This window comes from Sciurus vulgaris, assembly GCF_902686455.1.
Source record: "Sciurus vulgaris genome assembly, chromosome: 9".
Taxonomy (NCBI): Eukaryota; Metazoa; Chordata; class Mammalia; order Rodentia; family Sciuridae; genus Sciurus; species Sciurus vulgaris.
The window spans coordinates 6403169-6426596 of NC_136469.1; the positions used below are offsets into that span (position 1 = coordinate 6403169).

The window sequence follows — 23428 nt, forward strand, 5'->3', positions numbered from 1 at the left end:
TCTGCTATGAGCTAACACTTGCAATGACAATGCAAAGCAGAAAAAAAGACTATTAAGTATTGTCAGACACAAATTTAAGTATGTTTTGCACACTGAAAGAAGTACAGATCAACTTGAAAATGTGTTGAGGGGCAGTTATGTATGAAGTAACATAGAATGTTCAAACAAAGAATTTAGAAATTTAGCTAAAAATTAACTGGATGATTTTAGAAACAGCTGAAGAGAAAATTTTTAAACTGGAAGGCAAGGCAGAAGATATTCAGAATTAAGCACAGAGAAAACAAATTAAAAATACTAAAGTAGTAAAGAGACATACGAAATATGAAAAGTCAAGATAAATATCAGATATCTAAAGAGAAAATGAGATTGACAGCAAAATTAAAGCCCAAATTCCTTGTAAAGAAACTTTGCTTATAAATATGGACACTGAAGGTTCTTGTCAAAAAAATGTATTCAAGTGAATTGAGCCATTTTAAAATATTCTTATTTATTTATTTTATATTTCCTTTATGTGTATTTGCACAAAAATGGCATAGGACCAAAAAAAAGTATAAATAAATCTAAAATATTTTTTAATTTGTAACTGTACTTTTTTTAACCTAAAATACAAATCTTTATCACCCCACACTGCTTCTTAAACTGATTAGAAATTTCCCCAACCCCGCCTCTCTCTCTTCTTCAGGTTTCTGCAGTCATTGTGTAGGACTAAAGGATGGTCACACAGCACATGTAGCTAGTGGGTTCTTGAAATGTCACTAGTCCAAATTTAGGATGGGCTGTTAGTGCAAAATACATATCAGATTTCAAAAATTTGAAAGAAAAAAAGAACATAAAGTATCTCATTAGTAATGTTATAGTGATTATGTGTCTGAAATGATAGTATTTTGAATAGGTTGAGTTAAATATCTTATTAAAGTTGATTTCTTCTGTTTGTTATTATTTTCCCAAATAACTAGCAGAAAATTTTAAATTATATCTGCACACTATATTTACAACTCACATTATACATTGTATAGTTTTAATGAGTAATGTAATTTTTTTCCTTTTATATATTGTACCTGAAATTTTCAGGATTCCCACTTTCCTACACCCAGAATTAGAATTTATTCTCTTTTTTTAATTATTTTTTTTATTTTTACAGACTGCATTTTGATTCATTGTTCACAAATGGAGTACATCTTTTTGTTTCTATGGTTGTGCATGATGCAGATTCATACCATTTGTGTAATCACATGAAAGTAATCTTGTAAGGACAAGGACCCAACAGAATGTAAATACTGCCAGTAAATACTGGCAGCTTCATTGAAGGAAATGCACAGATATGTGCTTCAGGCAGAATAGAAGTGATCCAGGAGGGAATGCTTGGGATAAAAGAAAGACTGAAAAGCAGAAATTGTTTTAAAATGTTAAAAATATTTTTTAAAAATTTTTAAGAAAAATTTTAATATTTTTAATTATTGAAATTTTTTATATAATGCTACTATTTGGGGTTAAGATAAAAGAGCAACTAAAAAGCAACACCAAATTAAGTTGTAAGTTGGGAATAAATGAATGTATTCAAAATGTTTTATTCAAGATGAAGCTTTCTTTGTTCCCTAAGACAATTAATTATTTTAGACTTGGAGAGGATCTTATTTGGTAATTTCTAGAACTAAAATTAAACTAGTATCCAAAGTAGCAGATAGGGAAATATCTAAATAGTTTTTAAAAATGGGGAAAAATTCATGAAAAAAAGCAAAATCATAAAACTAAAGAAATAATAGTAAAAGACCAAATTACATAGGAAATGAAAATAGAAATGATACTAATTAAAATTAATATAAATAGAATAGGGTCTGCAGTTAAGACACAATTTCATTTAGAGTCCTGAGAAAAACAAACTACGATCTTTTCCCTACTCTTAAAACATTAGGGTGCAAAAAAGCATATAAAAGGAAGGACAGAGGAAAAATCTGTCATGATAGTACCAAAGAGTGCTTAGGCATGTGTCAGAATAAAGTGGATCTTAAAGAAATCGCCCTCCTGGGGATAAAAGAATTCCATCCTAATTAGATAAAGGTTCTAGGCGTCCTTGTAAAGGAGCCCATATGGAAATGAATGAGACTGTCTTTGAGTTCTACAGTGTAACAGAAATAGGCGCTTTGTCAATGCTGGAATGAAGAGTGGAGATGTGCTTGCTAAACCAGAGCTGTGTTTGTAGGGCAGGTCTTTCTGAGCAAAGAAGCAAACCGATCTTATTCAGGTTTGGGAAGCATGAGGTTCAGAGACGCGTTTTCAGGAGCAGGAAGGGTTGTAGGTTCATTAATGTTTGACTGTGGAATTAAAGTCATCAGAGTTTTGAAGTTCCTAGAATCACGGACTTGAATTCAACATTGATTTGGAATGAGTTTCAAACTGGCTTAATGACTGGTTCTTGATAACATCAGAGCTGGTGGATAAGAATTTCTGATATTATCCTTATTCTCATTTGCATAAAGCCTTTTTGTAAATGTGACACTGGCCAGTGTGGTACTTTGAGGGCATTTCATAGCTTTAAATATATTTATCAGGAAATAAGAAAATCTAAATTACTAAATTAAACATTTAGCACATGAATTTGGAAAAGAACAGAGTAGGCTAAACACCTGCGGACTTGCCTGTGATGTCTGTAAAAGTGTAGGTGACTAGCCTGAAAGCAGTGTCCGCATGCACTGAGGTGGAAGGCCATGTCAGGACCCCAGTGAAGACAGACAGGGCAGCGTGTTCACAGCTTAAAAGCCTAGTGCTGGGTACAGGGACGGCGAGCAAAAAAAAAGGAAATAGGATGAGCTATACGATATAACAATACTGTTGACCTCAGTTAACATGCAGGACGAGGAAATCACGCTTTTGCCAGAGCACATTGAAATAAAAAGACATTATTACACTTAGCAGAATGCTTGTGTCTGGGGTGGTGCAATAGGAGTGGAGAAAGGCAGGGAGGCCTAGGGAGCCCCAGGTAATCAGTAGAGCCAGGAGTGCGGGAGGAAGAGGGTCGCAGGGAACCCAGCAGGGGACAGTAGGAGAGCCTAGAAGACAGTCCCAGGGGAGGGGAAAGGATCAGAAGGGAAAAGAAAATGGGGTGTGCAGGAAATGAGGGGAAGGAAGAGAGGAAAAGGGAGAGGGCGATGGAGACAAAGAAGATAAAGGGAAAGGAAGTAGAGGACAAAGGGGAAGAAAAGGAGGAGAACAGCCTTTAGTGACATTGTGCCAATGCCCAGTGAGGCGAGCAGGGATTCCCCAGCCATCTCCACCTGGGCTTTGAAACCTGAAAAACAGAAAAGACATCTAATGAAATAACGATGGAAACGGGAAGGGGCATAGCAAGTGGCCATAAAATATTAGTTTAACATATGTTCTGAAGTTCAAATGATTTGTATTCTCTGATTCTTTCCTACATGGGCATAAAAGCATGGGCCCGCTGCCTCTAAAAATTGATGGCTAGGTTCTCCCTGAGAAGCATCTAACTTCATCTTTATTTAAAGGTCCAAGCAAACTTTTCCATAAAATAATCGAGTTTTTGTTGCCAAAGTAAAAATAAACTACCCTTATCTGGTTTTTGGAAAAACAATTAATTAGAGAAAATGAACAATGTTGTGCATCCCTAATGTGTTCTGTCGCCATGGCTACCTGTCACTATGGTCCATTTTTGCTTATCTCTTGCACACAATGATCTCTATAGATCTTTCTGTCATTCTGCTTTTTGGGAGAAATATATTTATTTTGGCATGTATTATGTTATCATGATTCTTGAAATCTAAGAGAAAAATGAAAATAAAATATAATAAAGACACCATTTCTTGTCTCATTAAGAACAGTCTATATATCTTACTTCAAGTAATATACATATATATACATGTAGACTACAATTTTATATGCAGATTTTATCTACGAATTAATGTATTACTTTAAAGTGATCATTACAGAAAACATCTACTAATTAAATAACCATACCATTGCCCAAATCATCTTTGATGATTCTCTTTTGAAATTGTACAATAAGTTATTTTATGTAATGAATGTATACACATTTTTCTGTTAGTTAGTTTTGCCACATCTTGTTTTTTTTAAAAATGAAAAATATATACATATTCTACTCTCCATTTCACAGAATGAGTGATATTCTCCTGATTCTCCAAGTTAAGTTCAATCATAAATAACATAAATTTTATACTATTCTGATATAAAGATTGACCTACAGGCTCTCAAAACAAGCAAACCAACAAAAGTTCATGAACTTCTACATCAAGTATCTGAATGATTTCTTTCTATTCCTTCCTGTTTGAATGGTTGAATTATGTTCAATTATCAAAGAGGAAGAAATATTCTCCTAAAAGCACACAGATTAGCCATGATTTGTAAAAAATTTTGACTACACTTTAGTTAATCTGTAATTCTTTCTTTACTGAATTACACCAGACATAATAATATTAATATGGTAACTTGTTGGCAGACACAAGATTTTTGAGAAGAAACCCAAGACTGTCTTTTAGGAATTTTCAAGTCTAAACAACACAGAGATGGTTAAGCTTACTTTGTGTGGAATCCACTCCTTTTATTTCACTAGAGGACCATGCAGAAGTGAATGTTCTAACATAAACAAAGGAATTGGAGATGGTTTCAGAATTCAGATTTCCATGGATCCGGAGGACTCGAATTTGTCATCTGCCTTATTGCTTTGGATTGTTTTTTAACTTTAAGTAAAGAAAGGCACCGGGAGATTCTTAAAGATCCTTTTCTTTGCCACCGTCCCTAGGCACGAGGAGGAATTAGCCTTGTAACCAGATACTTAAAGGCTCTGCATTTAATTTTAAGCAAGAACCTGGAGACTGAAGATGTAAGACTGCAACCGAACAGCAGAGGGCAGTATTTACTCATGCCTGAACTATCTCTGGGCCCAGAAAGTTTCAAGTTTGGAAGGGTTCCTGTGGCAAAAAATGTATGACATATGCCCTATATTTGCATTGTTTGGCTTGAATTCATATTTCTAAGTTGGTTCCCTTAAAGGGGAAAAATTATGACCTGATTTCTACTTATTTTTTCTTTCCTTTTAAATAAGCAGTGCACGACTTCACAAAAATTAGTTGTGGTAAATGGCAGGGGAGCTAATCTAAATGTAGTCCGTGGCATGTGGACATTGAAAAAAAAAAAGAGGTTTAAATTTCACTTTACTTATTCCTATTTTCTCATGTCTATTCTTCCACCAGACCAAAAACAAAACGAAACTGTTGGATTTCCTTTGTCTACCAAATGTAATGGGGGAAATATTCCATCAGGGATCAAAATTCCAAACTAACTTCTCAACAGGAAAGGATCTCCCTCATTCCAAAGGACTGCTTTGTTATTGTTGTTGAAACACTAAGATGTGGGCCACGGACACCTGGGATCCAGTTGGGAAGTAGAACAATACACAGCAAACGATAATAAACGCTGAGTTCCCCTGACTTTTCCTACGGAAGATTAAAGGGCGGTTGGTACCCAGGCCTCGGTGCCCCTAGTCACCTGGAAAGTGGGGGCCGGGGCCGGGGCCGGGACGCAGGTCTAGGTTTGGCTCGCCTTAGCTGCACACGCTCGCTGCGTGCTGGCGGGAATGGGCTGGGTTTGGTCTGGATTCTCCGGCCCTTGCCTGCACAGAGACGGGGCAGGAAACGGTTAACGCAAATCTGCGCTGTGCATTCCCAGACAGGCTCTGCTTAATCCTTCCTCCCCGCGTTCGCAGACCCTCGCCCCCCGCCTTTCTTTTATTTCTCTCGACCCCCGCACCCCTGAGTTATTACTAGCATAACAACCTAGCGGTCTTCCCCAGACCCCGCCACTGAAGTTATTTATCTGCAAACCTGACCCCACCCCCATCCATTCTGCCGCAGCCTTCTGCTGTGAGTGCGCTGACGACGGCCAAGATTTGACCAAAAGGGAAAAAAAGGCAGAGAAAGGGGGAGAAAAATGCAATCCCCTCTTCGCGCCTCCGCCCGCCGGGCTCCCACACCGGACCGCCTCCAGCCCTCCGGGAGGCCGGAGTGATTAGCATCCCGAGAAGCCAGTCGGAGGTCGGGAGCGGAGGAGGGCGCCCGCGGTAGGAGTGCCGGGCGGGGCTGCTCTGCGCGGGCCCAATGGGGCTGCGGCGAGGGAGGGGCGGTGGGTGACAGCCCCGGGAGCCGGGGGCGTCCGGGCGAACTAAAGTGCGCGGATCAATGAGTGGCGAGCAAAGTTTCTGAGTCCTGCTCCAGCGCGCGGTCTTCCCTCCCTCTGTGTTTGTGTTTCGGCGACGCGCTGTGTGCGTGTGCGTGTGTGCGTGTGTGTGTGTGTGTGTGTCAGTGTGCAGCGGGGAAGGGGCGGGGAGAGCGAGGGGGACCAGGCGGATGCAGAGAGGCACTCGCCGCGCTCCCGCTCCGCCGCCGTGCAGCCTCCAGCCCCGGAGGAGCGGAGAGCGCTGACAGGCGCCGCCGGAGCAGCGGGGCCGCCGACGTCCGGGTCTCCACCGCCGGCGGGGACCGGGAAGAGGCACCGACCACCCCGCCCTGCACAGCACGCCTTGCGGATTACAAAGTGAAACTGACACGGGACAATAAAAGCCCAGATAGCCAGCGCAGGGCGAGGCGCGCCGGAGGGGCTTCTGGCCGCCGAGAGAGATGCCCCTGGCATGGTGAGCGGAGGGGACTCCGGGACCGCGCCCCGCTCCTGCCGGATCCCTGCGAGGCCGAGAAGAAAGGGGGACCTGCGCTCGCGGTGGATGTACAAATGATGGGTCGGCAGGCGCCCCGGAGGTGGTGAAAGATGCGGAGGAGCGCGGGCCGTTGCCTGTGCCGGACCACGGGCTCGAAGCCGCAGCAGGGCCCGCGGCGGCGGTGGCTGCAGAAGGGCAAGGGACGGAGCTGAGCGCTCCCGGGGACGGGAAGCCCAGAGCGAGAGCCCGGGACTGGAACGCAGCTCCCCTGCTGCCTGCGCGCGGACGCCGCCGCCTGGGCCTCGGCGGCCACTGCCGCCCGGCTGTCGGAGGGGCGTTGCAGCCTGGATCTCCAGCAGTGGGACCGAGGAAATTCCTGCTCCTCAGTATCTGGGACAGGAATTCGCGTCTCCGTTCCCCACCGTACCCTCCCCGGGGCGCAGAGGTGCTTTCCGAGGCCACCAGCGCGTTGTTCTTCCCTCCCGAGTTTCTGCGCTTTGGTAAGTGCTAAAGTTTCAGAGGAGAGTTGCTGGCGATGATCCCTCGCGTCCCTTAAAGGCAAGCAGCCTCCTTCTACTCAGTCCACCGGGCCACCACGCTCGGACTCCGGATTACCGACGAAGCACGGGGGGAGACAGAAGAGGTCTGAGGAACTTGCTGGGACCTCTCCTCTCCGCAGCGTCCCGCGGAATGCCCCGCCGCTTTCCGCCCCAGCATCTCTCTCGCACTGCGCGTCCAACTGGCTACCTGGAGCCTCTTGCAGATGGGACTCACTTTTGCAGCACTGGGGTTGTTTTGAAATAGCAGCGGTCTCAGGCCAGCTGAATCTTCGCCGGCGCTACTTAATCCCTGTAAATACTGTTCCGTTTCCCTCACCCTTCCTTCTCTTCGTCACGCCGTCCCAGGGAGCCGGGACCATGAACTTGGCAGCAGACCAGACTCCTGGCCGCCGGTGGCTCCCGCTGCACACTCTTTCGGTATTTAGGCTCCTTCGAGTGTTTTGGCTGCTGTCCCTGCTCCCGGGGCCCGCCTGGGTCCGCGCGGCCGAGCAGCGCCAGGTGTTCCAAGTGCTGGAAGAGCAACCTCCCGGCACCCTGGTAGGCACCATCCAGACGCGCCCCGGCTTCACCTACCGACTCAGCGAAAGCCACGCCCTGTTCGCCATCAACAGTAGCACGGGGGCCCTGTACACCACCGCCACCATCGACCGCGAGAGCCTGCCCAGCGACGTGATCAACCTGGTGGTCCTTTCCAGCGCGCCCACCTATCCCACTGAAGTGCGAGTGCTGGTGCGGGACCTCAACGACAACGCCCCGGTCTTCCCGGACCCTTCCATCGTGGTCACTTTCAAGGAGGACAGTAGCAGCGGACGTCAAGTCATCTTGGACACCGCCACCGACTCGGACATCGGCTCCAACGGCGTGGACCACCGCTCCTACCGCATCATCAAGGGCAACGAGGCGGGCCGCTTTCGCCTGGACATCACCCTGAACCCGAGCGGCGAGGGCGCCTTCCTGCATCTAGTGTCCAAGGGCGGACTGGACCGCGAGGTCACGCCACAGTACCAGCTCCTGGTGGAGGTGGAAGACAAGGGCGAGCCGAAGCGGCGGGGCTACCTTCAGGTAAATGTGACCGTGCAAGACATAAATGACAACCCCCCGGTTTTTGGCAGTTCCCACTACCAGGCGGGGGTGCCTGAGGACGCGGTTGTGGGCTCCACCGTCCTCCAGGTGGCGGCGGCGGACGCAGACGAGGGTACCAACGCGGACATCCGTTATCGACTGCAGGACGAGGGGACCCCCTTCCAGATGGACCCAGAGACAGGGCTTATCACGGTGCGAGAGCCCCTGGACTTCGAGGCCGGGAGCCAGTACTCGCTTACGGTGCAGGCAATGGACCGAGGCGTCCCCTCCCTCACAGGGCGCGCTGAAGCGCTGATTCAGCTGCTGGATGTGAACGACAACGACCCGGTGGTGAAGTTCCGCTACTTCCCCGCCACCTCGCGCTACGCTTCGGTGGATGAGAACGCTCAGGTAGGCACGGTGGTGGCTCTGCTCACGGTGACTGATGCAGACTCCCCGGAAGCCAACGGGAACATCTCCGTGCAGATTCTCGGGGGGAATGAGCAGCGCCACTTTGAAGTGCAGAGAAGCAAAGTACCAAACCTGAGCCTAATCAAAGTGGCCAGCGCCCTGGACCGCGAGCGCATCCCTTCCTATAACCTCACGGTCTCCGTCTCTGATAACTATGGGGCGCCCCCTACCGCAGAGGTGCAGGCGCGCTCTTCCGTGGCAAGCCTGGTGATTTTTGTCAATGACATCAATGATCATCCTCCCGTTTTCGCACAGCAAGTGTACAGAGTGAACCTGAGCGAGGAAGCGCCTCCAGGGAGCTATGTGTGTGGGGTGTCTGCCACTGATGGCGACTCTGGTCTCAACGCTAATCTGCGTTACAGCATCGTCTCTGGCAATGGGCTAGGATGGTTCCGGATTAGTGAACATAGCGGCCTGGTGACCACTGGGGCTGCTGGGGGTCTCGACCGTGAACTTGCTTCCCAGATTGTACTGAATATCAGTGCCCGGGACCAGGGAGTTCACCCCAAGGTGTCCTATGCACAGCTTGTAGTGACTCTCCTGGATGTGAATGATGAGAAGCCAGTATTTAGCCAGCCAGAAGGGTATGATGTGTCTGTGGTGGAGAATGCCCCAGCAGGGACAGAACTTCTGGTGCTTGGGGCAACTGATGGGGATCTAGGTGACAATGGGACAGTGCGCTTTTCGCTACAAGAGGCTGAGAGTGACCAGAGGTCCTTCCGTCTTGATCCTGTATCTGGGAGGTTGAGTACTATCTCCTCCTTGGACAGAGAGGAGCAAGCCTTCTATTTCCTGGTGGTCTTGGCCACAGATCTAGGCTCCCCTCCCCAGTCATCAATGGCTCACATAAACGTGAGCCTTCTGGACGTGAATGACAACAGTCCAGTGTTCTACCCTGTCCAGTACTTTGCACATATCCAGGAGAATGAGCCAGGAGGTAGCTATATCACCACAGTGTCTGCCACTGACCCAGACTTGGGTCCCAATGGAACTGTCAAATACAGCATCTCAGCTGGGGACAGATCTCGCTTTCAGATCAATGCTCAGAGTGGGGTTATTTCTACAAGGATGGCCCTAGATAGAGAAGAAAAAACAGCTTACCAGTTACAAATAGTGGCTACGGATGGTGGCAATTTACAATCTCCCAGCCAGGCAATAGTAACCATCACAGTGTTGGACACTCAGGACAACCCACCTGTATTCAGCCAGGCTGCCTACAGCTTCGTTGTTTTTGAGAATGTGGCTGTGGGGTATCATGTGGGTAGTGTGTCTGCATCCACCATGGATCTCAATTCCAATATCAGTTATCTCATTACTACTGGGGATCAGAAAGGTATGTTTTCCATCAACCAGGTCACGGGGCAGCTGACCACAGCGAGTGTGATTGACAGAGAAGAGCAGTCCTTTTATCAGCTGAAGGTAGTAGCCAGTGGGGGCACAGTGACAGGAGACACTGTGGTTAACATCACAGTGAAGGATTTGAATGACAACTCTCCTCACTTCCTTCAGGCAGTAGAGAGCGTAAACGTGGTGGAGAACTGGCAGGCAGGTCACAGTATTTTCCAAGCCAAAGCTGTGGACCCCGATGAAGGTGTCAATGGCATGGTGTTCTACAGCCTCAAGCAGAATGCCAAGAATCTGTTTGCTATCAATGAAAAGAGTGGTGACATTAGTCTGCTAGGGCCTCTCGATGTTCACACTGGCTCCTACCAGATAGAGATCTTGGCATCTGACATGGGTGTCCCACAACTTTCCTCCAGTGTCATCTTAACGGTCTATGTCCATGACGTAAATGACAACCCACCAGTGTTTGACCAACTTTCTTATGAGGTCACCCTTTCTGAGTCAGAACCTGTGAATTCTCGGTTCTTTCAAGTGCAGGCTTCTGACAAGGATTCGGGAGCAAATGGTGAAATCGCATACGCCATCGCTGAGGGAAACGCAGGGGATGCTTTTGGCATATTCCCAGATGGCCAGTTGTATATAAAGAGTGAACTGGACCGTGAACTTCAAGACAGATATGTTTTACTGGTTGTTGCTTCTGACAGAGCAGTGGAACCCCTCAGCGCTACTGTGAATGTCACTGTGATTCTAGAAGATGTAAATGATAACAGACCTCTTTTTAACAGTACTAATTACACATTTTACTTTGAAGAGGAGCAGAAAGCTGGGTCGCTTGTGGGCAAAGTGAGTGCTATAGATAAAGACTTTGGGCCGAATGGAGAAGTAAGGTATTCTTTTGAGACGGTGCAGCCAGACTTTGATTTGCATGCCATCACTGGGGAGATTACAAATACTCACCAGTTTGACAGGGAGTCACTCATGCGGCGGAGAGGGACTGCAACGTTTAGCTTCACCGTCATCGCAACAGATCAGGGCCTCCCTCATTCTCTGAAGGATCAGGCCACCGTACATGTTTACATGAAGGATATAAATGATAACGCTCCCAAGTTTTTAAAAGACTTTTACCAAGCTACAATATCAGAGACCGCAGCCAACCTGACACAGGTTTTAAGAGTATCCGCCTCTGATGTCGATGAAGGTAATAATGGACTCATTCATTATTCCGTAATCAAAGGAAATGAAGAAAGACAGTTTGCTGTGGACAGCGCCTCTGGTCAGGTAACCCTGATTGGCAAATTGGACTATGAGGCAACACCTGCTTATTCCCTTGTCATTCAAGCCGTGGATTCAGGGACGGTATCCCTCAACTCAACCTGTACCCTACATATTGATGTTTTAGATGAAAACGACAATACTCCTTCTTTCCCTAAATCGACACTGTTCATCGATGTTTTGGAAAACATGCGAATCGGTGAACTCGTGTCCTCTGTTACCGCAACTGATTCCGATTCGGGTGACAATGCTGATTTACATTACAGCATCACTGGGACTAACAACCATGGGACTTTCAGTATTAGCCCAAACACTGGGAGTATTTTTTTGGCCAAAAAATTGGACTTTGAAACACAGTCCTTGTATAAATTAAATATAACAGCAAAAGACCAAGGAAGGCCTCCCCGTTCATCGACAATGTCAGTAGTTATCCACGTGAGGGACTTCAATGACAATCCTCCCAGCTTCCCTCCTGGAGATATTTTCAAGTCTATAGTCGAGAACATTCCCATAGGTACGTCTGTCCTTTCAGTGACGGCGCATGACCCAGATGCAGACATCAATGGGCAGCTGTCCTACGCCATCATTCAGCAGATGCCAAGAGGCAATCACTTCAGCATAGACGGGGTCAAGGGGACCATCTACACCAACGCGGAGATAGACCGGGAATTTGCTAACCTCTTTGAGTTAACTGTAAAAGCCAACGATCAAGCTGTGCCCATAGAAACCAGACGGTATGCTTTGAAAAATGTGACCATCTTGGTCACAGACCTCAATGACAATGTCCCAATGTTCATCTCACAAAATGCCCTTGCTGCAGACCCCTCGGCTGTGATTGGTTCCGTCCTGACCACAATTCTGGCTGCCGACCCAGACGAAGGCGCCAATGGAGAGGTGGAATACGAGATCATCAATGGGGACACGGACACCTTTATTGTGGATCGGTACAGTGGGGACTTGAGAGTGGCTTCAGCCCTGGTGCCTTCGCAGCTGATCTACAATCTCATCGTCTCGGCCACAGACCTTGGCCCCGAGCGGAGGAAGTCCACCACTGAGCTGACTGTCATTCTTCAGGGCCTCGACGGACCTGTGTTCACTCAACCCAAATACATCACTATTTTGAAGGAAGGAGAACCCATTGGCACCAATGTCATATCAATAGAAGCGGCTAGCCCCAGAGGGTCCGAAGCCCCTGTGGAATATTACATTGTCTCAGTTCGTTGTGAAGAAAAAACGGTTGGACGTCTCTTTACCATTGGACGACACACTGGCATGATCCAGACGGCAGCCATTCTGGACCGCGAGCAAGGAGCCTGTCTGTACCTGGTGGATGTTTACGCCATAGAGAAATCCTCAGCTTTCCCCAGAACGCAGAGAGCAGAGGTAATGCTTTTGCAGCTATTTGTTATTTGTTGATGTGCTTTTATGAAGAGTGTTCTCTTTATAATTACTTTCTACAATTATTCACCTTAATTTTTGGTTGCTAATTGTATAAACAGGAGCACACAAAAACATTCTGTCACAAAGACTAACAGGGAGTTTCATACAGGGTAGCTTGACTTTTGGTTGCAAATGACAAATACTTTTTCACTTGGTGGTTCTTTTCACAGCAATCTCGTGGTGAGGGCTGAGGAGAAGCTTTAGTTGGTTCAGAAGTAAATAAAACCTGTTAATCTAAGCTCAGTCAATGCATAGCTAACTGCCTTCCGGTAAGAAAGCCTGCTGGAGGATGGGCGGTTTCATCATTAAGAAATGCCCCTTCCAACTGGTCGCACTTGGAAGGGCTCCTCAGCTTTCTGAGGCCAGTGTCCTGGACCAGGGGGTGACGGGTCACACCGGGATGGTGTTAACTTTCGCATCCTCAGCAAGCCAGGCCGTTTGTCGACAGTGAGTCATTGAGTGTGCTGAGTCAAGGGTGGGGAGATCCCTGCCCGCTGCCCGGCACTGCAGGCATGTTGTCTGACAGGCTAGTCGTCTTTTCCTCTGAAACTGAAGCATGTAACATGTTGGGTACGAGTAGAGCTTGCAGGCTGTTTCTTGAGACGAAACCACGTGGCTAGTGCCACGTTGTGGGTTGTTCTGACGTTGCTTGGTAAGAAACTGAGGTCTTCAAGCATAAGCCAGGAGGACGCTGGGGACATGCTGGGTGCTGCCTGTCCGCACGGACTTGGTTTCTCCAAGCGACTGGTACTGTTGTTCTGATAATAACTAGAATCCATACTGCCACACTCTGGAAAGCTCTCCTGTGCTATTTCCAAGTTCTTTCTCTCCCTTCTGGCTCCCCTCGAAGACATCCCGGTGTCTGTCACTCAGCCAAAAACACAAAATATCAAATGTGGTTTGTGATACTTGGCCGCAGCCCAAGCACAACCTGCCGGCGACTGGAGGCTCCTGCGATTGTTTTCTCGCATTCCTCTCTTTTCGGGGGAGGGGGACTTTCCTCATTTTAAATGCTCACTTATTATGATTATCCGTTTGATTTCCCTGTGACTTTTTTTTTTATGATAGCTACCTGTGTCAAAGCATATTTACAGCTTGGAGGACATTAGACATAGAGATAGGATTCTTAATAGAGATACAATTTTTACAAATGTCATTCTAACGGGGTTCAATTTTATCTTACATACATAGCCTTAAAGGCTTTCTAGGCAAATGATCTTCTTTTATCTATTTGTTTAAAAATATCTTAATTTAGGAGCTACTTGGTTTAGCTCAGGTCATGACATCAGGATTCACATGTAGTTTTATTTTGATTTGTAGTTTTCTCTCTTCCAAGCCCACCCCTGTCTCTACCTTTCTTCTCTGTAATTATGACTTGGATAGAGAAATTTGATTAATTTAAACCAAAATATCTATTAAAGGCAGACAATTGAGGCATTCCAGTTGTTAGATGAATTAATTAATTTATAAAGCAAATTGTATCATCAGGTAGTGGTGTTTAATTCAGCATACAACATTTGATTTGAACAATATGGAGAATAAGAATAAATTTTCATTGTTATTCACAGGCTTATTGTGCCTTGGTAATTGCTCATCAGGTAGACAAAGATCAACTAGCATAAATATATTAAATAGTGCTGCCTATATTAATACATTTAATAGATATGAATTAATATGTTAAATAGGCATGAAGACTAAATGATAATTATCAATAATTTTGTTAGTAGTAGGGGATGATCTGCCTGTTAACATTTTTAACTTCAAGTAACATCAATAATATTATCATTAATATTTACTGTTCTCTATATATTTAAAAATCTAAGGAGAATTTAGGTGATGATTTTTTAAATAAAAAATACTGTTTAAGAATATCTATCGTCTGTGAACCAAAGTGCTGAAATTGCAAACCAAGTTTGAGTTCCTAAGCTTCAGCCTCTCCTAAAATTAAAAGCAGTATTTTTTCTCCAAAAAAATACTGAAAATTGTAGTTGCAAGCTAAAATTTCATGTTGTTATTGGTCACATCTTTCAAGTATGTATAATAAAGGGCCTTCTTTCCTCAATGAATTTACTGTGATTCTGCAAAACGAAGTTATAAATTACCTTTTGGTGTCAGAGGTGATATTTTAATTGTTTCCCAGTGAAACGTGCTCCAATGCATTTTTAAAAGTGTGTTCCTGTACACTGATAGGAATCTGGATTGCTTACTCAGGTTTCTGGCCAGAGTCCTAGGCGATCACAGTCCTCTGGCAAGCCCAGGGTCAGCAGGTAAAGAGAGAAACAGTTTAGCTTGCATCTTTTCCTGGCTCTGCTCTTGGGGTGGGGAGCTGAGAGCTGTAACCCGGAGACAGTGCCCTCCCAGCTGCTGAACGCTCGGGCACTTCTCTTCTGTTACCTATCACTTCTAGAGCTTGCTGTAAATAGGCGTGTCTGTGAAGGGCGGCTTTGGGGTTACAGACACAGGACGTGTTATGTTTTTATTTTGTCTCTTTATATCCTCAGAAGAGTGCACACCATCTTGACTCTGTTAAAATCGATCCTATAAACTTTGAACCATTTTTTCTAGGTTCCACAAAGTACAGGGAAGTAGCGCTTCACTGCACACTGGTTTTTCAAGGCGTGTTATGCAGGAACCTGCAGCTGAGGGTCTCGGTTGGGCCTCAGCGTGATGGAGGGCGTGGTTTTATGGATCTCTGTTATTGGAGAGACTCCTGTAGTCCTGGCCTGTAGCAGGTGCTCACTGAAGAACCAAGAGCAGAAGGTAGTTCTCAGCCTGGGAATGAATCAGCAGAGCAGAGCTGGGGTGGTGGAGGGCGTTAGGGAACCTGACCCTTGAACTGATGGAACATCCCTGCTGCACAAGTGAACAAGACTCGGAAAACGCAGGACAGAAAGAGGAGGAACTCAAGGGCCTGGTCTGACGTGGAACTTCTTGTTTAGGTGGAAGGCAGCAATGTCTGAGTCCAGGTGTGCACAGGTTGTGGTTCTGAAGCTCTTCTCAGCTCCCCATGGGGTTCTAAAACATTTTTTTTTTTTTTTTTTGGTACTGGGAATTGAACCCAGGGGTGCCTAACCACTGGGCAACACCCCCAGTTCTATTTTTGTTTTATTTAGAGACAGGATCTCTCTAAGTTGCTTAGGGCCTTGCTAAAATGCTGAGGCTGACTTTGAACTCACAATCCTCCTGCCTCAGCCTCCAGAGTCACTGGGAGTACAGGTGTGCACTCCCACCCCACCCCAGTATGACACTTACTACTTTTAACATTAAGACTAAAAATACTTATTAGTTTATTTAAAAATGTCACTAAAAATATGACATTTTAATTTTATTTAAAGTGTAATCTTTTCCAATTTACAAAATTGAAAAGAGTGCCATTATTTTACATTAAAAATCTCTAGCATCTGACTTTGTAAGGACAGCTAGATTCTCAAATATTCTTGTTCAGTCTATTGCAGTGTGTTGGTTTTTTAGTTAAAATACATGAAAAAAATACCCCATGCTTCCACAGGCATGTTGAATTGCACAGTAGAGAAACACTTAGATCTGACACCCCGTTCAGATAATTATAGATGTTCTTGATGGCACGCTAGAAGTCCATGAGTCACAGTGTCTTAAAACTTACTTGTAACTTGTTCTCAGCAAACTTTCTCTGCTCTGTTACATGAAAACTCATTGCTTGCTCTTGCATTCTGAAAGGCAGTTTTACCTGTTCACAACTTAGAAATATCAGACATTTACTGTTTGGAAATTATTGGAATGAACAGGAATGTATCAGAAAAGACGGTCTGAATTTGTTTTGAGTTGACAGAACTGTGTGTATTCATCAGGTGTGACATCATGTTTGAAGTACCCACATATCATGGAATGGTCGCCTGGCTAATTGATCAATGCATCATGCAAACCTAGTTGTTATTCTTGTGTTGAGAGTGTATAATATCCACTTTGTTCACACTGATGGAGAATACCGTATCGGAATCCAGAATCATGGTCCCTACTGTACAACAGGCTTCTTGGAACGTTTTCCTCCTGACTGGGATGGAGTATCTTTTGGCCACAACTGGCCATCTTCCCATCAACCACCCCAAACTCCTGTGACCACCACTGTATTTTTACTTCTATGAGAGTAACATTTTTAGATTCTGTGTATGAGTGAGATACATACATATGTTGGTGTTTCTGTGCCTGGTTTGTTTCACCTGACACAGTATTCCTCAGGTCATGGCTGTTGTCACGAAGGGCAGAATTTCATTTTTATGGCTAAATAGTATTCCACTGTATGTAGATACACCATACTTTCTTTGTCATTCATCCCTGGATGGACTCTTAAGTTGATTTCATATTTTGGCTATGGTGATTAGTGCTGCAATGAACACAGCAGTATAGATGTTTCTTCAACATACCAATGTTATAGGTCTTGGATATTTACCCAGTCATGGGATTGCTGGATAGTTCTGTTTGTCCATGATGTTTTCCATAGTACCTCTATTAATTTACATTCTCACTGCTATAGTTTGGCTCTTAAGTGTCCCCAGAAGATCCATCTGTGAAAGGTTTGGTCCCTAGAGTTGCAGAATTGGGAGGTGGTGGAACCTTTAAGAGGTGAAGCTTAATGGGAGGAATTTAGGAAATGAGGGCTTGCAGATGGTGGAACCTGGACCCCTTCCTCTTCCTCTGCTCCCTGAGTTATCATGCAGCCAGCTTTGTTCTGCCAATGTTCCTGCCACAATGTGCTGCCTCACCCTAGGCCCAAAGAAAGGATGCCAACTGGTCATGAACTGGAACCTCCAAAAATAAACCAAAATCAACCCTCTGTCTTTATAAGTTGATTTTTTCAGGTGTGTTGTTATAGTGATGGAAAACTTGCACCATGCACGGTTAGGGTCACTGTCCTTCATGTCCTTGCCAGCTCTTTCTTGTCCTTTTGCTAATGTTGAATGTCCCTGGAGTGAGATGATATTTCACTGCAGCTTTGATTTGCATTTCCCTGATTATCATTGATGTGAAACATTTTTAGTGTACCTATTGGCCCTTTATGTCTTCTTTTGAGAACTATCTATTCAGGTCCTTTGTCCAGTTTTTTAAATCCAGTTATTTCTTTTCTGCTGGTGAGTTGACTAGTTCCTTCTAAATTTTAGGTAACAACCCCTTGAAAAATGCATATTTTCCAGAGGTGTTTATTCTTCCATTCATTCTGCAGGCTTTTGGCTGGCTGTGTTGATGGCTTCCTCTTCTGTTTAGGAGTCATTTTAGTTTGATGTACTCCTACTTGTCAGCTGTTGCTGGTATTGACTGTGCTTTTGAGATCTCATTAGAAAATCATTGCCAAGACCAATAGTATTGAAGCCTTTTCTTCCGACAGTCTCATAGCTTCAGGTCTTACAGGTCTTTAGTCCAGTGTGAGTTGATTTTTGTGCATTTTGGCAGAGGTTTGATTTCACTCTTCTGCATGTGGACACAGAGCTTTCCCAGCTCCACTGTCCTTTGTCCATGTGGACTTTTGGCACCTTTGTTGAAAATCAGCTGCTTGCAAATGTGCGGATGATTCCTGGGCTCTCTGCTCTTTTCTCTCTGTCTCTGTATCTTTGAATGCCAGCACCATGCATGAGCACAGAAAAGCCTTTAAGTATATTGACTCTCAATTTCATTGTGATGGTTGGAAGTTATTCAGAGTTTGAATTTTTCCTTGAAAGCTCAAACTTGACCATTAGAAACTCGTATTGTCAGCTCTGTTCCTTGAAGTGGCAGGCTCCCTTTGTTGATTTTAAAAAGCATGGCGACTGTTGTTTTTTCCAGTAGACGCGCAGTTCTGGGAGTGAAGTGCTGCCCCCAGCCCAGAGCTCCATCACACATGCCTTGAGACCCTAGCGGCACCAACATCCTGCAATCTCTGTGCCTGTTTTGGTCTTTGTCCTGCAGAATATTGGAAAGACCTTGCAAGGGAAATCTTGGTTTAATGTAATTAATAACTTCAATGTTTATTCAAGGAAGTTTTTTTTTTTTTTTTTTTTTTTTTTTACTTTTTCAGTGAAAATTGTGTACGTTTTTACTGTGAGTACCTGGCAGTAAAGAATGCAATTACTGCTAAATTATTGTCAGCAGTAGAATATTGTTAGCTGCTGCTTTGACCTGTACTAGGATCCCAGGGCCCCCAGTCTCCCTGTATGCCTCTGCTGTAAATGTTAGCCCAGCAAACAAGACAAACTTTGTTTTCCGTTATTATAAAAACCATTGGACTTCCCTAATTAAAAAAAAAGCCACTAGAAATACTATATTAAAATAATATTTAAAGTATTGAATGGATGAACTATTATTCATTAAGAACTAGAATGAGTTTTGGAAATTGCATAATAAATTAATTTCATTTTCACAATGAAACTGTGAAGATTTCCAAGAGGAGCACTGAGCCAGCTGGAAGGTCAGTGCTGGATACAGAGCTAAGGAAGTCCAGAGGGTTTAGAATAGAAGTCGTTCACCTTAAATCATGTGTCCGTATGTCCTCTGTGTTCTCGCTCACAGACGGCACTGTGGGCGTCATAGCTGGGTACATAACGGAAACGGAAGTGATCATTGAGAATTGCTGTGTTTGTTCATTGGGCAAAGCAATAAGTGGTTTTTAAGGGATTTCATCATTTGAGATGTACAATGTAAAACTACACTAATATCATTCCCATTTCATAGTTGTGGAAATTGACACCCAGAAACGTGAAGTAACATAAATTCACATAGAAAGAAAGATTGTGTTCAGACTTGGGTAACTCCAGGATTTTTATGTATAACTGTTCTGTTCCATCCCATCCCATCCCATCCCATCCCATCCCATTCCATCTCATCCCATCCCATTCCATTCCATCCAATTCCATTCCATTCCATCCCATCCCATCCCATCCCATCTTATCCCATTCCATTCCATCTCATCCCATTCCATTCCATCCAATTCCATTCCATTCCATCCAATTCCATTCCATTCCCTTCCATTCCATCCCATCCCATCCCATCCCATTCCATCCTATCCTATCCCATTTCATTCCATCCTATTCCATCCCATTCCATTCTGTCTCATCCTATCTCATTCCATTTTAGTCCATTCCATTTCCTTCCATTACATCCTATCCCATCCCATCCCATCCCATCCCATCCCATCCCATCCCATTCCATCCCATTCCATCCCATTCCATTCCATTCCATTCCATTCCATTCCATTCCATCTCATCCTATCTCATTCCATTTTAGTCCATTCCATTCCATCCTATCCCATGCCATTCCATCCCATCCAGTTCCACTCCATTCCATTCCATTCCATCCCATCCCATCCCATCCCATTCCATCCTATTCCATTCCATTCCAATCCATTCCAAGCCAAGGCAGTCGTGGCTTCACTTAGGAGGAAGTTCTTCACTCTGTCCATATGAGAATATATGTGAGCCTTTTACTAATCTTTTTTTCACTCCCTCTGTGTTCTTAACTCTTTAGGAAGTACATCATACTGTGTGAGCCAAGGGAAAAGAGGAATTTTCCTGCCTCTCAAGGCCTCAGGAGGTGTGGGGGTGCTGGGGTCAGCTGCTGAAGCAAGTCAGGACCCCCAGAGGAGCCTAGCAGACGTGTTTCTGGAGAGGGAGGTGGGAATGACAGTGGAGCTGAGGACAGGTGAAGTGGAGGCTGCAAGTCAGGAGACAGGGCTTCTCCACGCAGCCCTGCTGCTTAGGAAGGTCCAGAGTCTGTTTCTGGATTCTCAGGGGCAGATCCTCTCTGTGAAGGGGTAGTGATGGTTTTGGAGTAGATGAGGTGTGAAGATTTTATTAAGGGGAGGAAACATTTAGAACTTCCTCTGCTTTGGAACTCCAGAGTGTTTCTCTAAAAATCTACCTGTGATCATTTTCTGATTTCCTTTTTCTCCATTTTAAAGTTTATGGAGCAAAACACTGTGAATTGATGGGCTTTATGCTTTGAAGACATGTGTGACTGTACGTCCCAACCAGGATATTGATGGTCACTTCTGCACCTGATGTATATTTTAAATTGATCCTGCTGTTTGGGGGATAGTTTCAAGGGCAGAATTCATCTTCCAAGGAAGGTACTGCCTCTTCCTTTTCCCTTTATTAAAACCTTAATCATTTTAGTCCTTTATTGTTTCATTTGATTTTGAGGCAACTGTGCTGGGAATGGTTTTGAACGGCACTTCTGTGCTTAGACTTGTGTGGAATCAATTTTTCATGACATTGTCTGCACTGGTGATTTGTCATCCTTAGAATGAGAACCTGCCCAGGATCCTCATTAGTGGTGAAGGACTGTTGTGTCTGTGGACTCGCGGGCCCTGGAGTGGCCTCTGATCAAAGGATTAATAAGTCCAAGGCTTAGCTCTTTCAATACCCATGCAATAGGCAGTTTCCTCAATTAGGAGCTTGGAGAGGACACAGGAGAAGAGCAGCTGGCAGGTGCTAAGATGGATGTAAATTTCCTTAAATTGTCCCAAATAGAGAATATGGTAAATATTCTCTAATGCTCTAAGTACTTGGTGACCATAGTAGCCAGTGTTCATAGTGTTAAATGAGGAGGAGAGAATATAGGAAATGCAGACCACTGAAGCATTTTAAAAATCCTATTGGCCAAATGTGCTTTATAAAATACACACATATAACTATGTTTTCACACATATGCACCCAGGATAAGACAGGCGGCCTTTCCCTCACGTTAGTATCCTGGGGCAGGACTGGACAATCCTGTCATGAAGATGAAACAGTCTCATGGGCAGATGATTTACTCGTGCTGATCAAGAATGGACTATAGCAGCAGAGTCTTCTTCATTTTCTAGATACGCACCTATCTAAGAAATGATCAGTGAGTTAAAGATAGAAAGGAATTCAAGGTTTTAGGGAGGTGTTGGGAAGCATTGAGGAGCATACGTGACCCAAGTCTGAGGCCCAGAGCTTTAGTTAGCCCATTCCTAAGTAAAGCTGCTTATGTTAAGGATGATTCACCCTCTCTGTACTCTTGGACACTTAAAATTGTACTAAATGTAAAGTTTTCATAATTCTACATATTTTCATATGGTTGATTGAAGAAATATAGGATAATATGCAATTTCGTGATGACTAATAGGATTATCTTAGGTCCCTATCAATCTTTATGTTTTGAAGACACGTGTGGCTGTATGTCCCAACCAGGGTATTGGTGGTCACTTCAATTTGAGTGAACAGACCTATAATCTCTTAGTTTTCCCCTTTGATTTACTAAACCTGAGGTAGAAATGTATTTCCATTCTTTCAGTTACTGACTCATTTCTTTCTTCCCTGTTGAATAACATTTTCTAAAGGTGTTGCCTGGACCTGCCTCTTTTCTTCTCCTCATATCCAAAGCCAATCCCACCAGGCCTGATTCCACCATGCCATTCCATTGTCCTTCCCAGCCTCTGTGGACACATTGCTGGAGCCAGGAGGTTTCTCAGTGCTCACTGTACTGATGCACGGAGCCTCTGACCTAGTTGTCCTCTCATTTGTGCTAAAGGCCTCCCCACTTTGCCTCCAGGTCATGGTCATCTTTATTCTTATTCATTTTTCATTTCTTGGACCAATTCTTTCTCAGCTTCCCTCAGCAGAATCGTTCCACCTTCTCAAACTCTCAAGGTTGGAACATCTTTAGAATCAATTCTTGAAATTATTTTCTTTTAAAACTCCACCCATTCCCCTGAGGATCCCAACCAATCTCCTGACATTAAATAATAGACAACTCCAGAATTTTCTCTTTAGTTCAGAGATCTGTCTGGATTTCTGTTTTCAGATGCCAAACACTTACTCATGGTTCGGTTGGCTTCTCAATGGGTATTTTAAACCAATGCTTTCAAAGCTGAGTTCTCGATGTCCTCCCCAATTGCAACCTATCTCAAGTCGATTCCTTCTTAGCTGATGGAATTCCAGCCTTCGGATGGTTCAGGTCAAAACCTTCTAGCTTTCTCTCTCTCCCTGCACGTAATCTGTCTGCTAATCTCATTGGCTCCCTCTTCAAAGTACATCTAGAGACGGACCATGGAGACACCTTTGTACTGGTCTCTGACATCCCTTCCCACTGTTGTCCTCCCCTGAAATGCTGGCTCCTTGCTGCCAGGCCATGCTGTCACCTCTGCCTAGGGCTCCTGCTCTTGCCACCTCCCTTGGCTCCCGTGCTCCCGGCATTGCTCCTGTCTCCTCTCCTCATTCACAGCTTACTCCTCTGACCCCCTGACCCTGATGGATCCCATCTCCCTGCTGCAGTTTCCCGTTCCTCCCGATGAGACTCAGCAGCCTCCCTCACCGGCTCCTCATCCTCTCCCAGGTGCTGACTGGGGAATATCTCTGGAGTCGGTTCTGGAAAGGCCTCTCTTTTTAGTCTACACGATCCCATTGGGAAATGACCGATTTCATGACTTTAATCACATGGGCTGTGCACACACCGGTGTGATGGTGAATGAGCCGAGTTGCCCATCTACTCAGTGGGTCGTGGTCTTTCTGTCCTTCTCCCACTAGAATGAAAGTCTCCAAGGCCAAACACGGTTATCTGCTGTGTTCAGCTGTTGCTCAGGAGCCCAGAACAGGGCCTGGAGTATAGTTTTGGCTGACTGAATGAC

At 44.8% G+C, this 23428-nt stretch overlaps 1 protein-coding gene across 1 annotated transcript in view; it reads left to right on the top strand.

The window, feature by feature from the left end:
* Positions 1 to 7454: 7454 nt before the first annotated feature.
* Positions 7455 to 23428, top strand: part of FAT4 (FAT atypical cadherin 4) — a 160816-nt gene continuing 144842 nt past the window's right edge. Inside the window, exon 1 of the mRNA XM_079153527.1 lies at positions 7455 to 12774. Within this exon, the coding sequence (XP_079009653.1) occupies positions 7600 to 12774 (5175 nt within the window). The 5' untranslated portion in view covers positions 7455 to 7599. The remainder of the gene's footprint in view (positions 12775 to 23428) is intronic.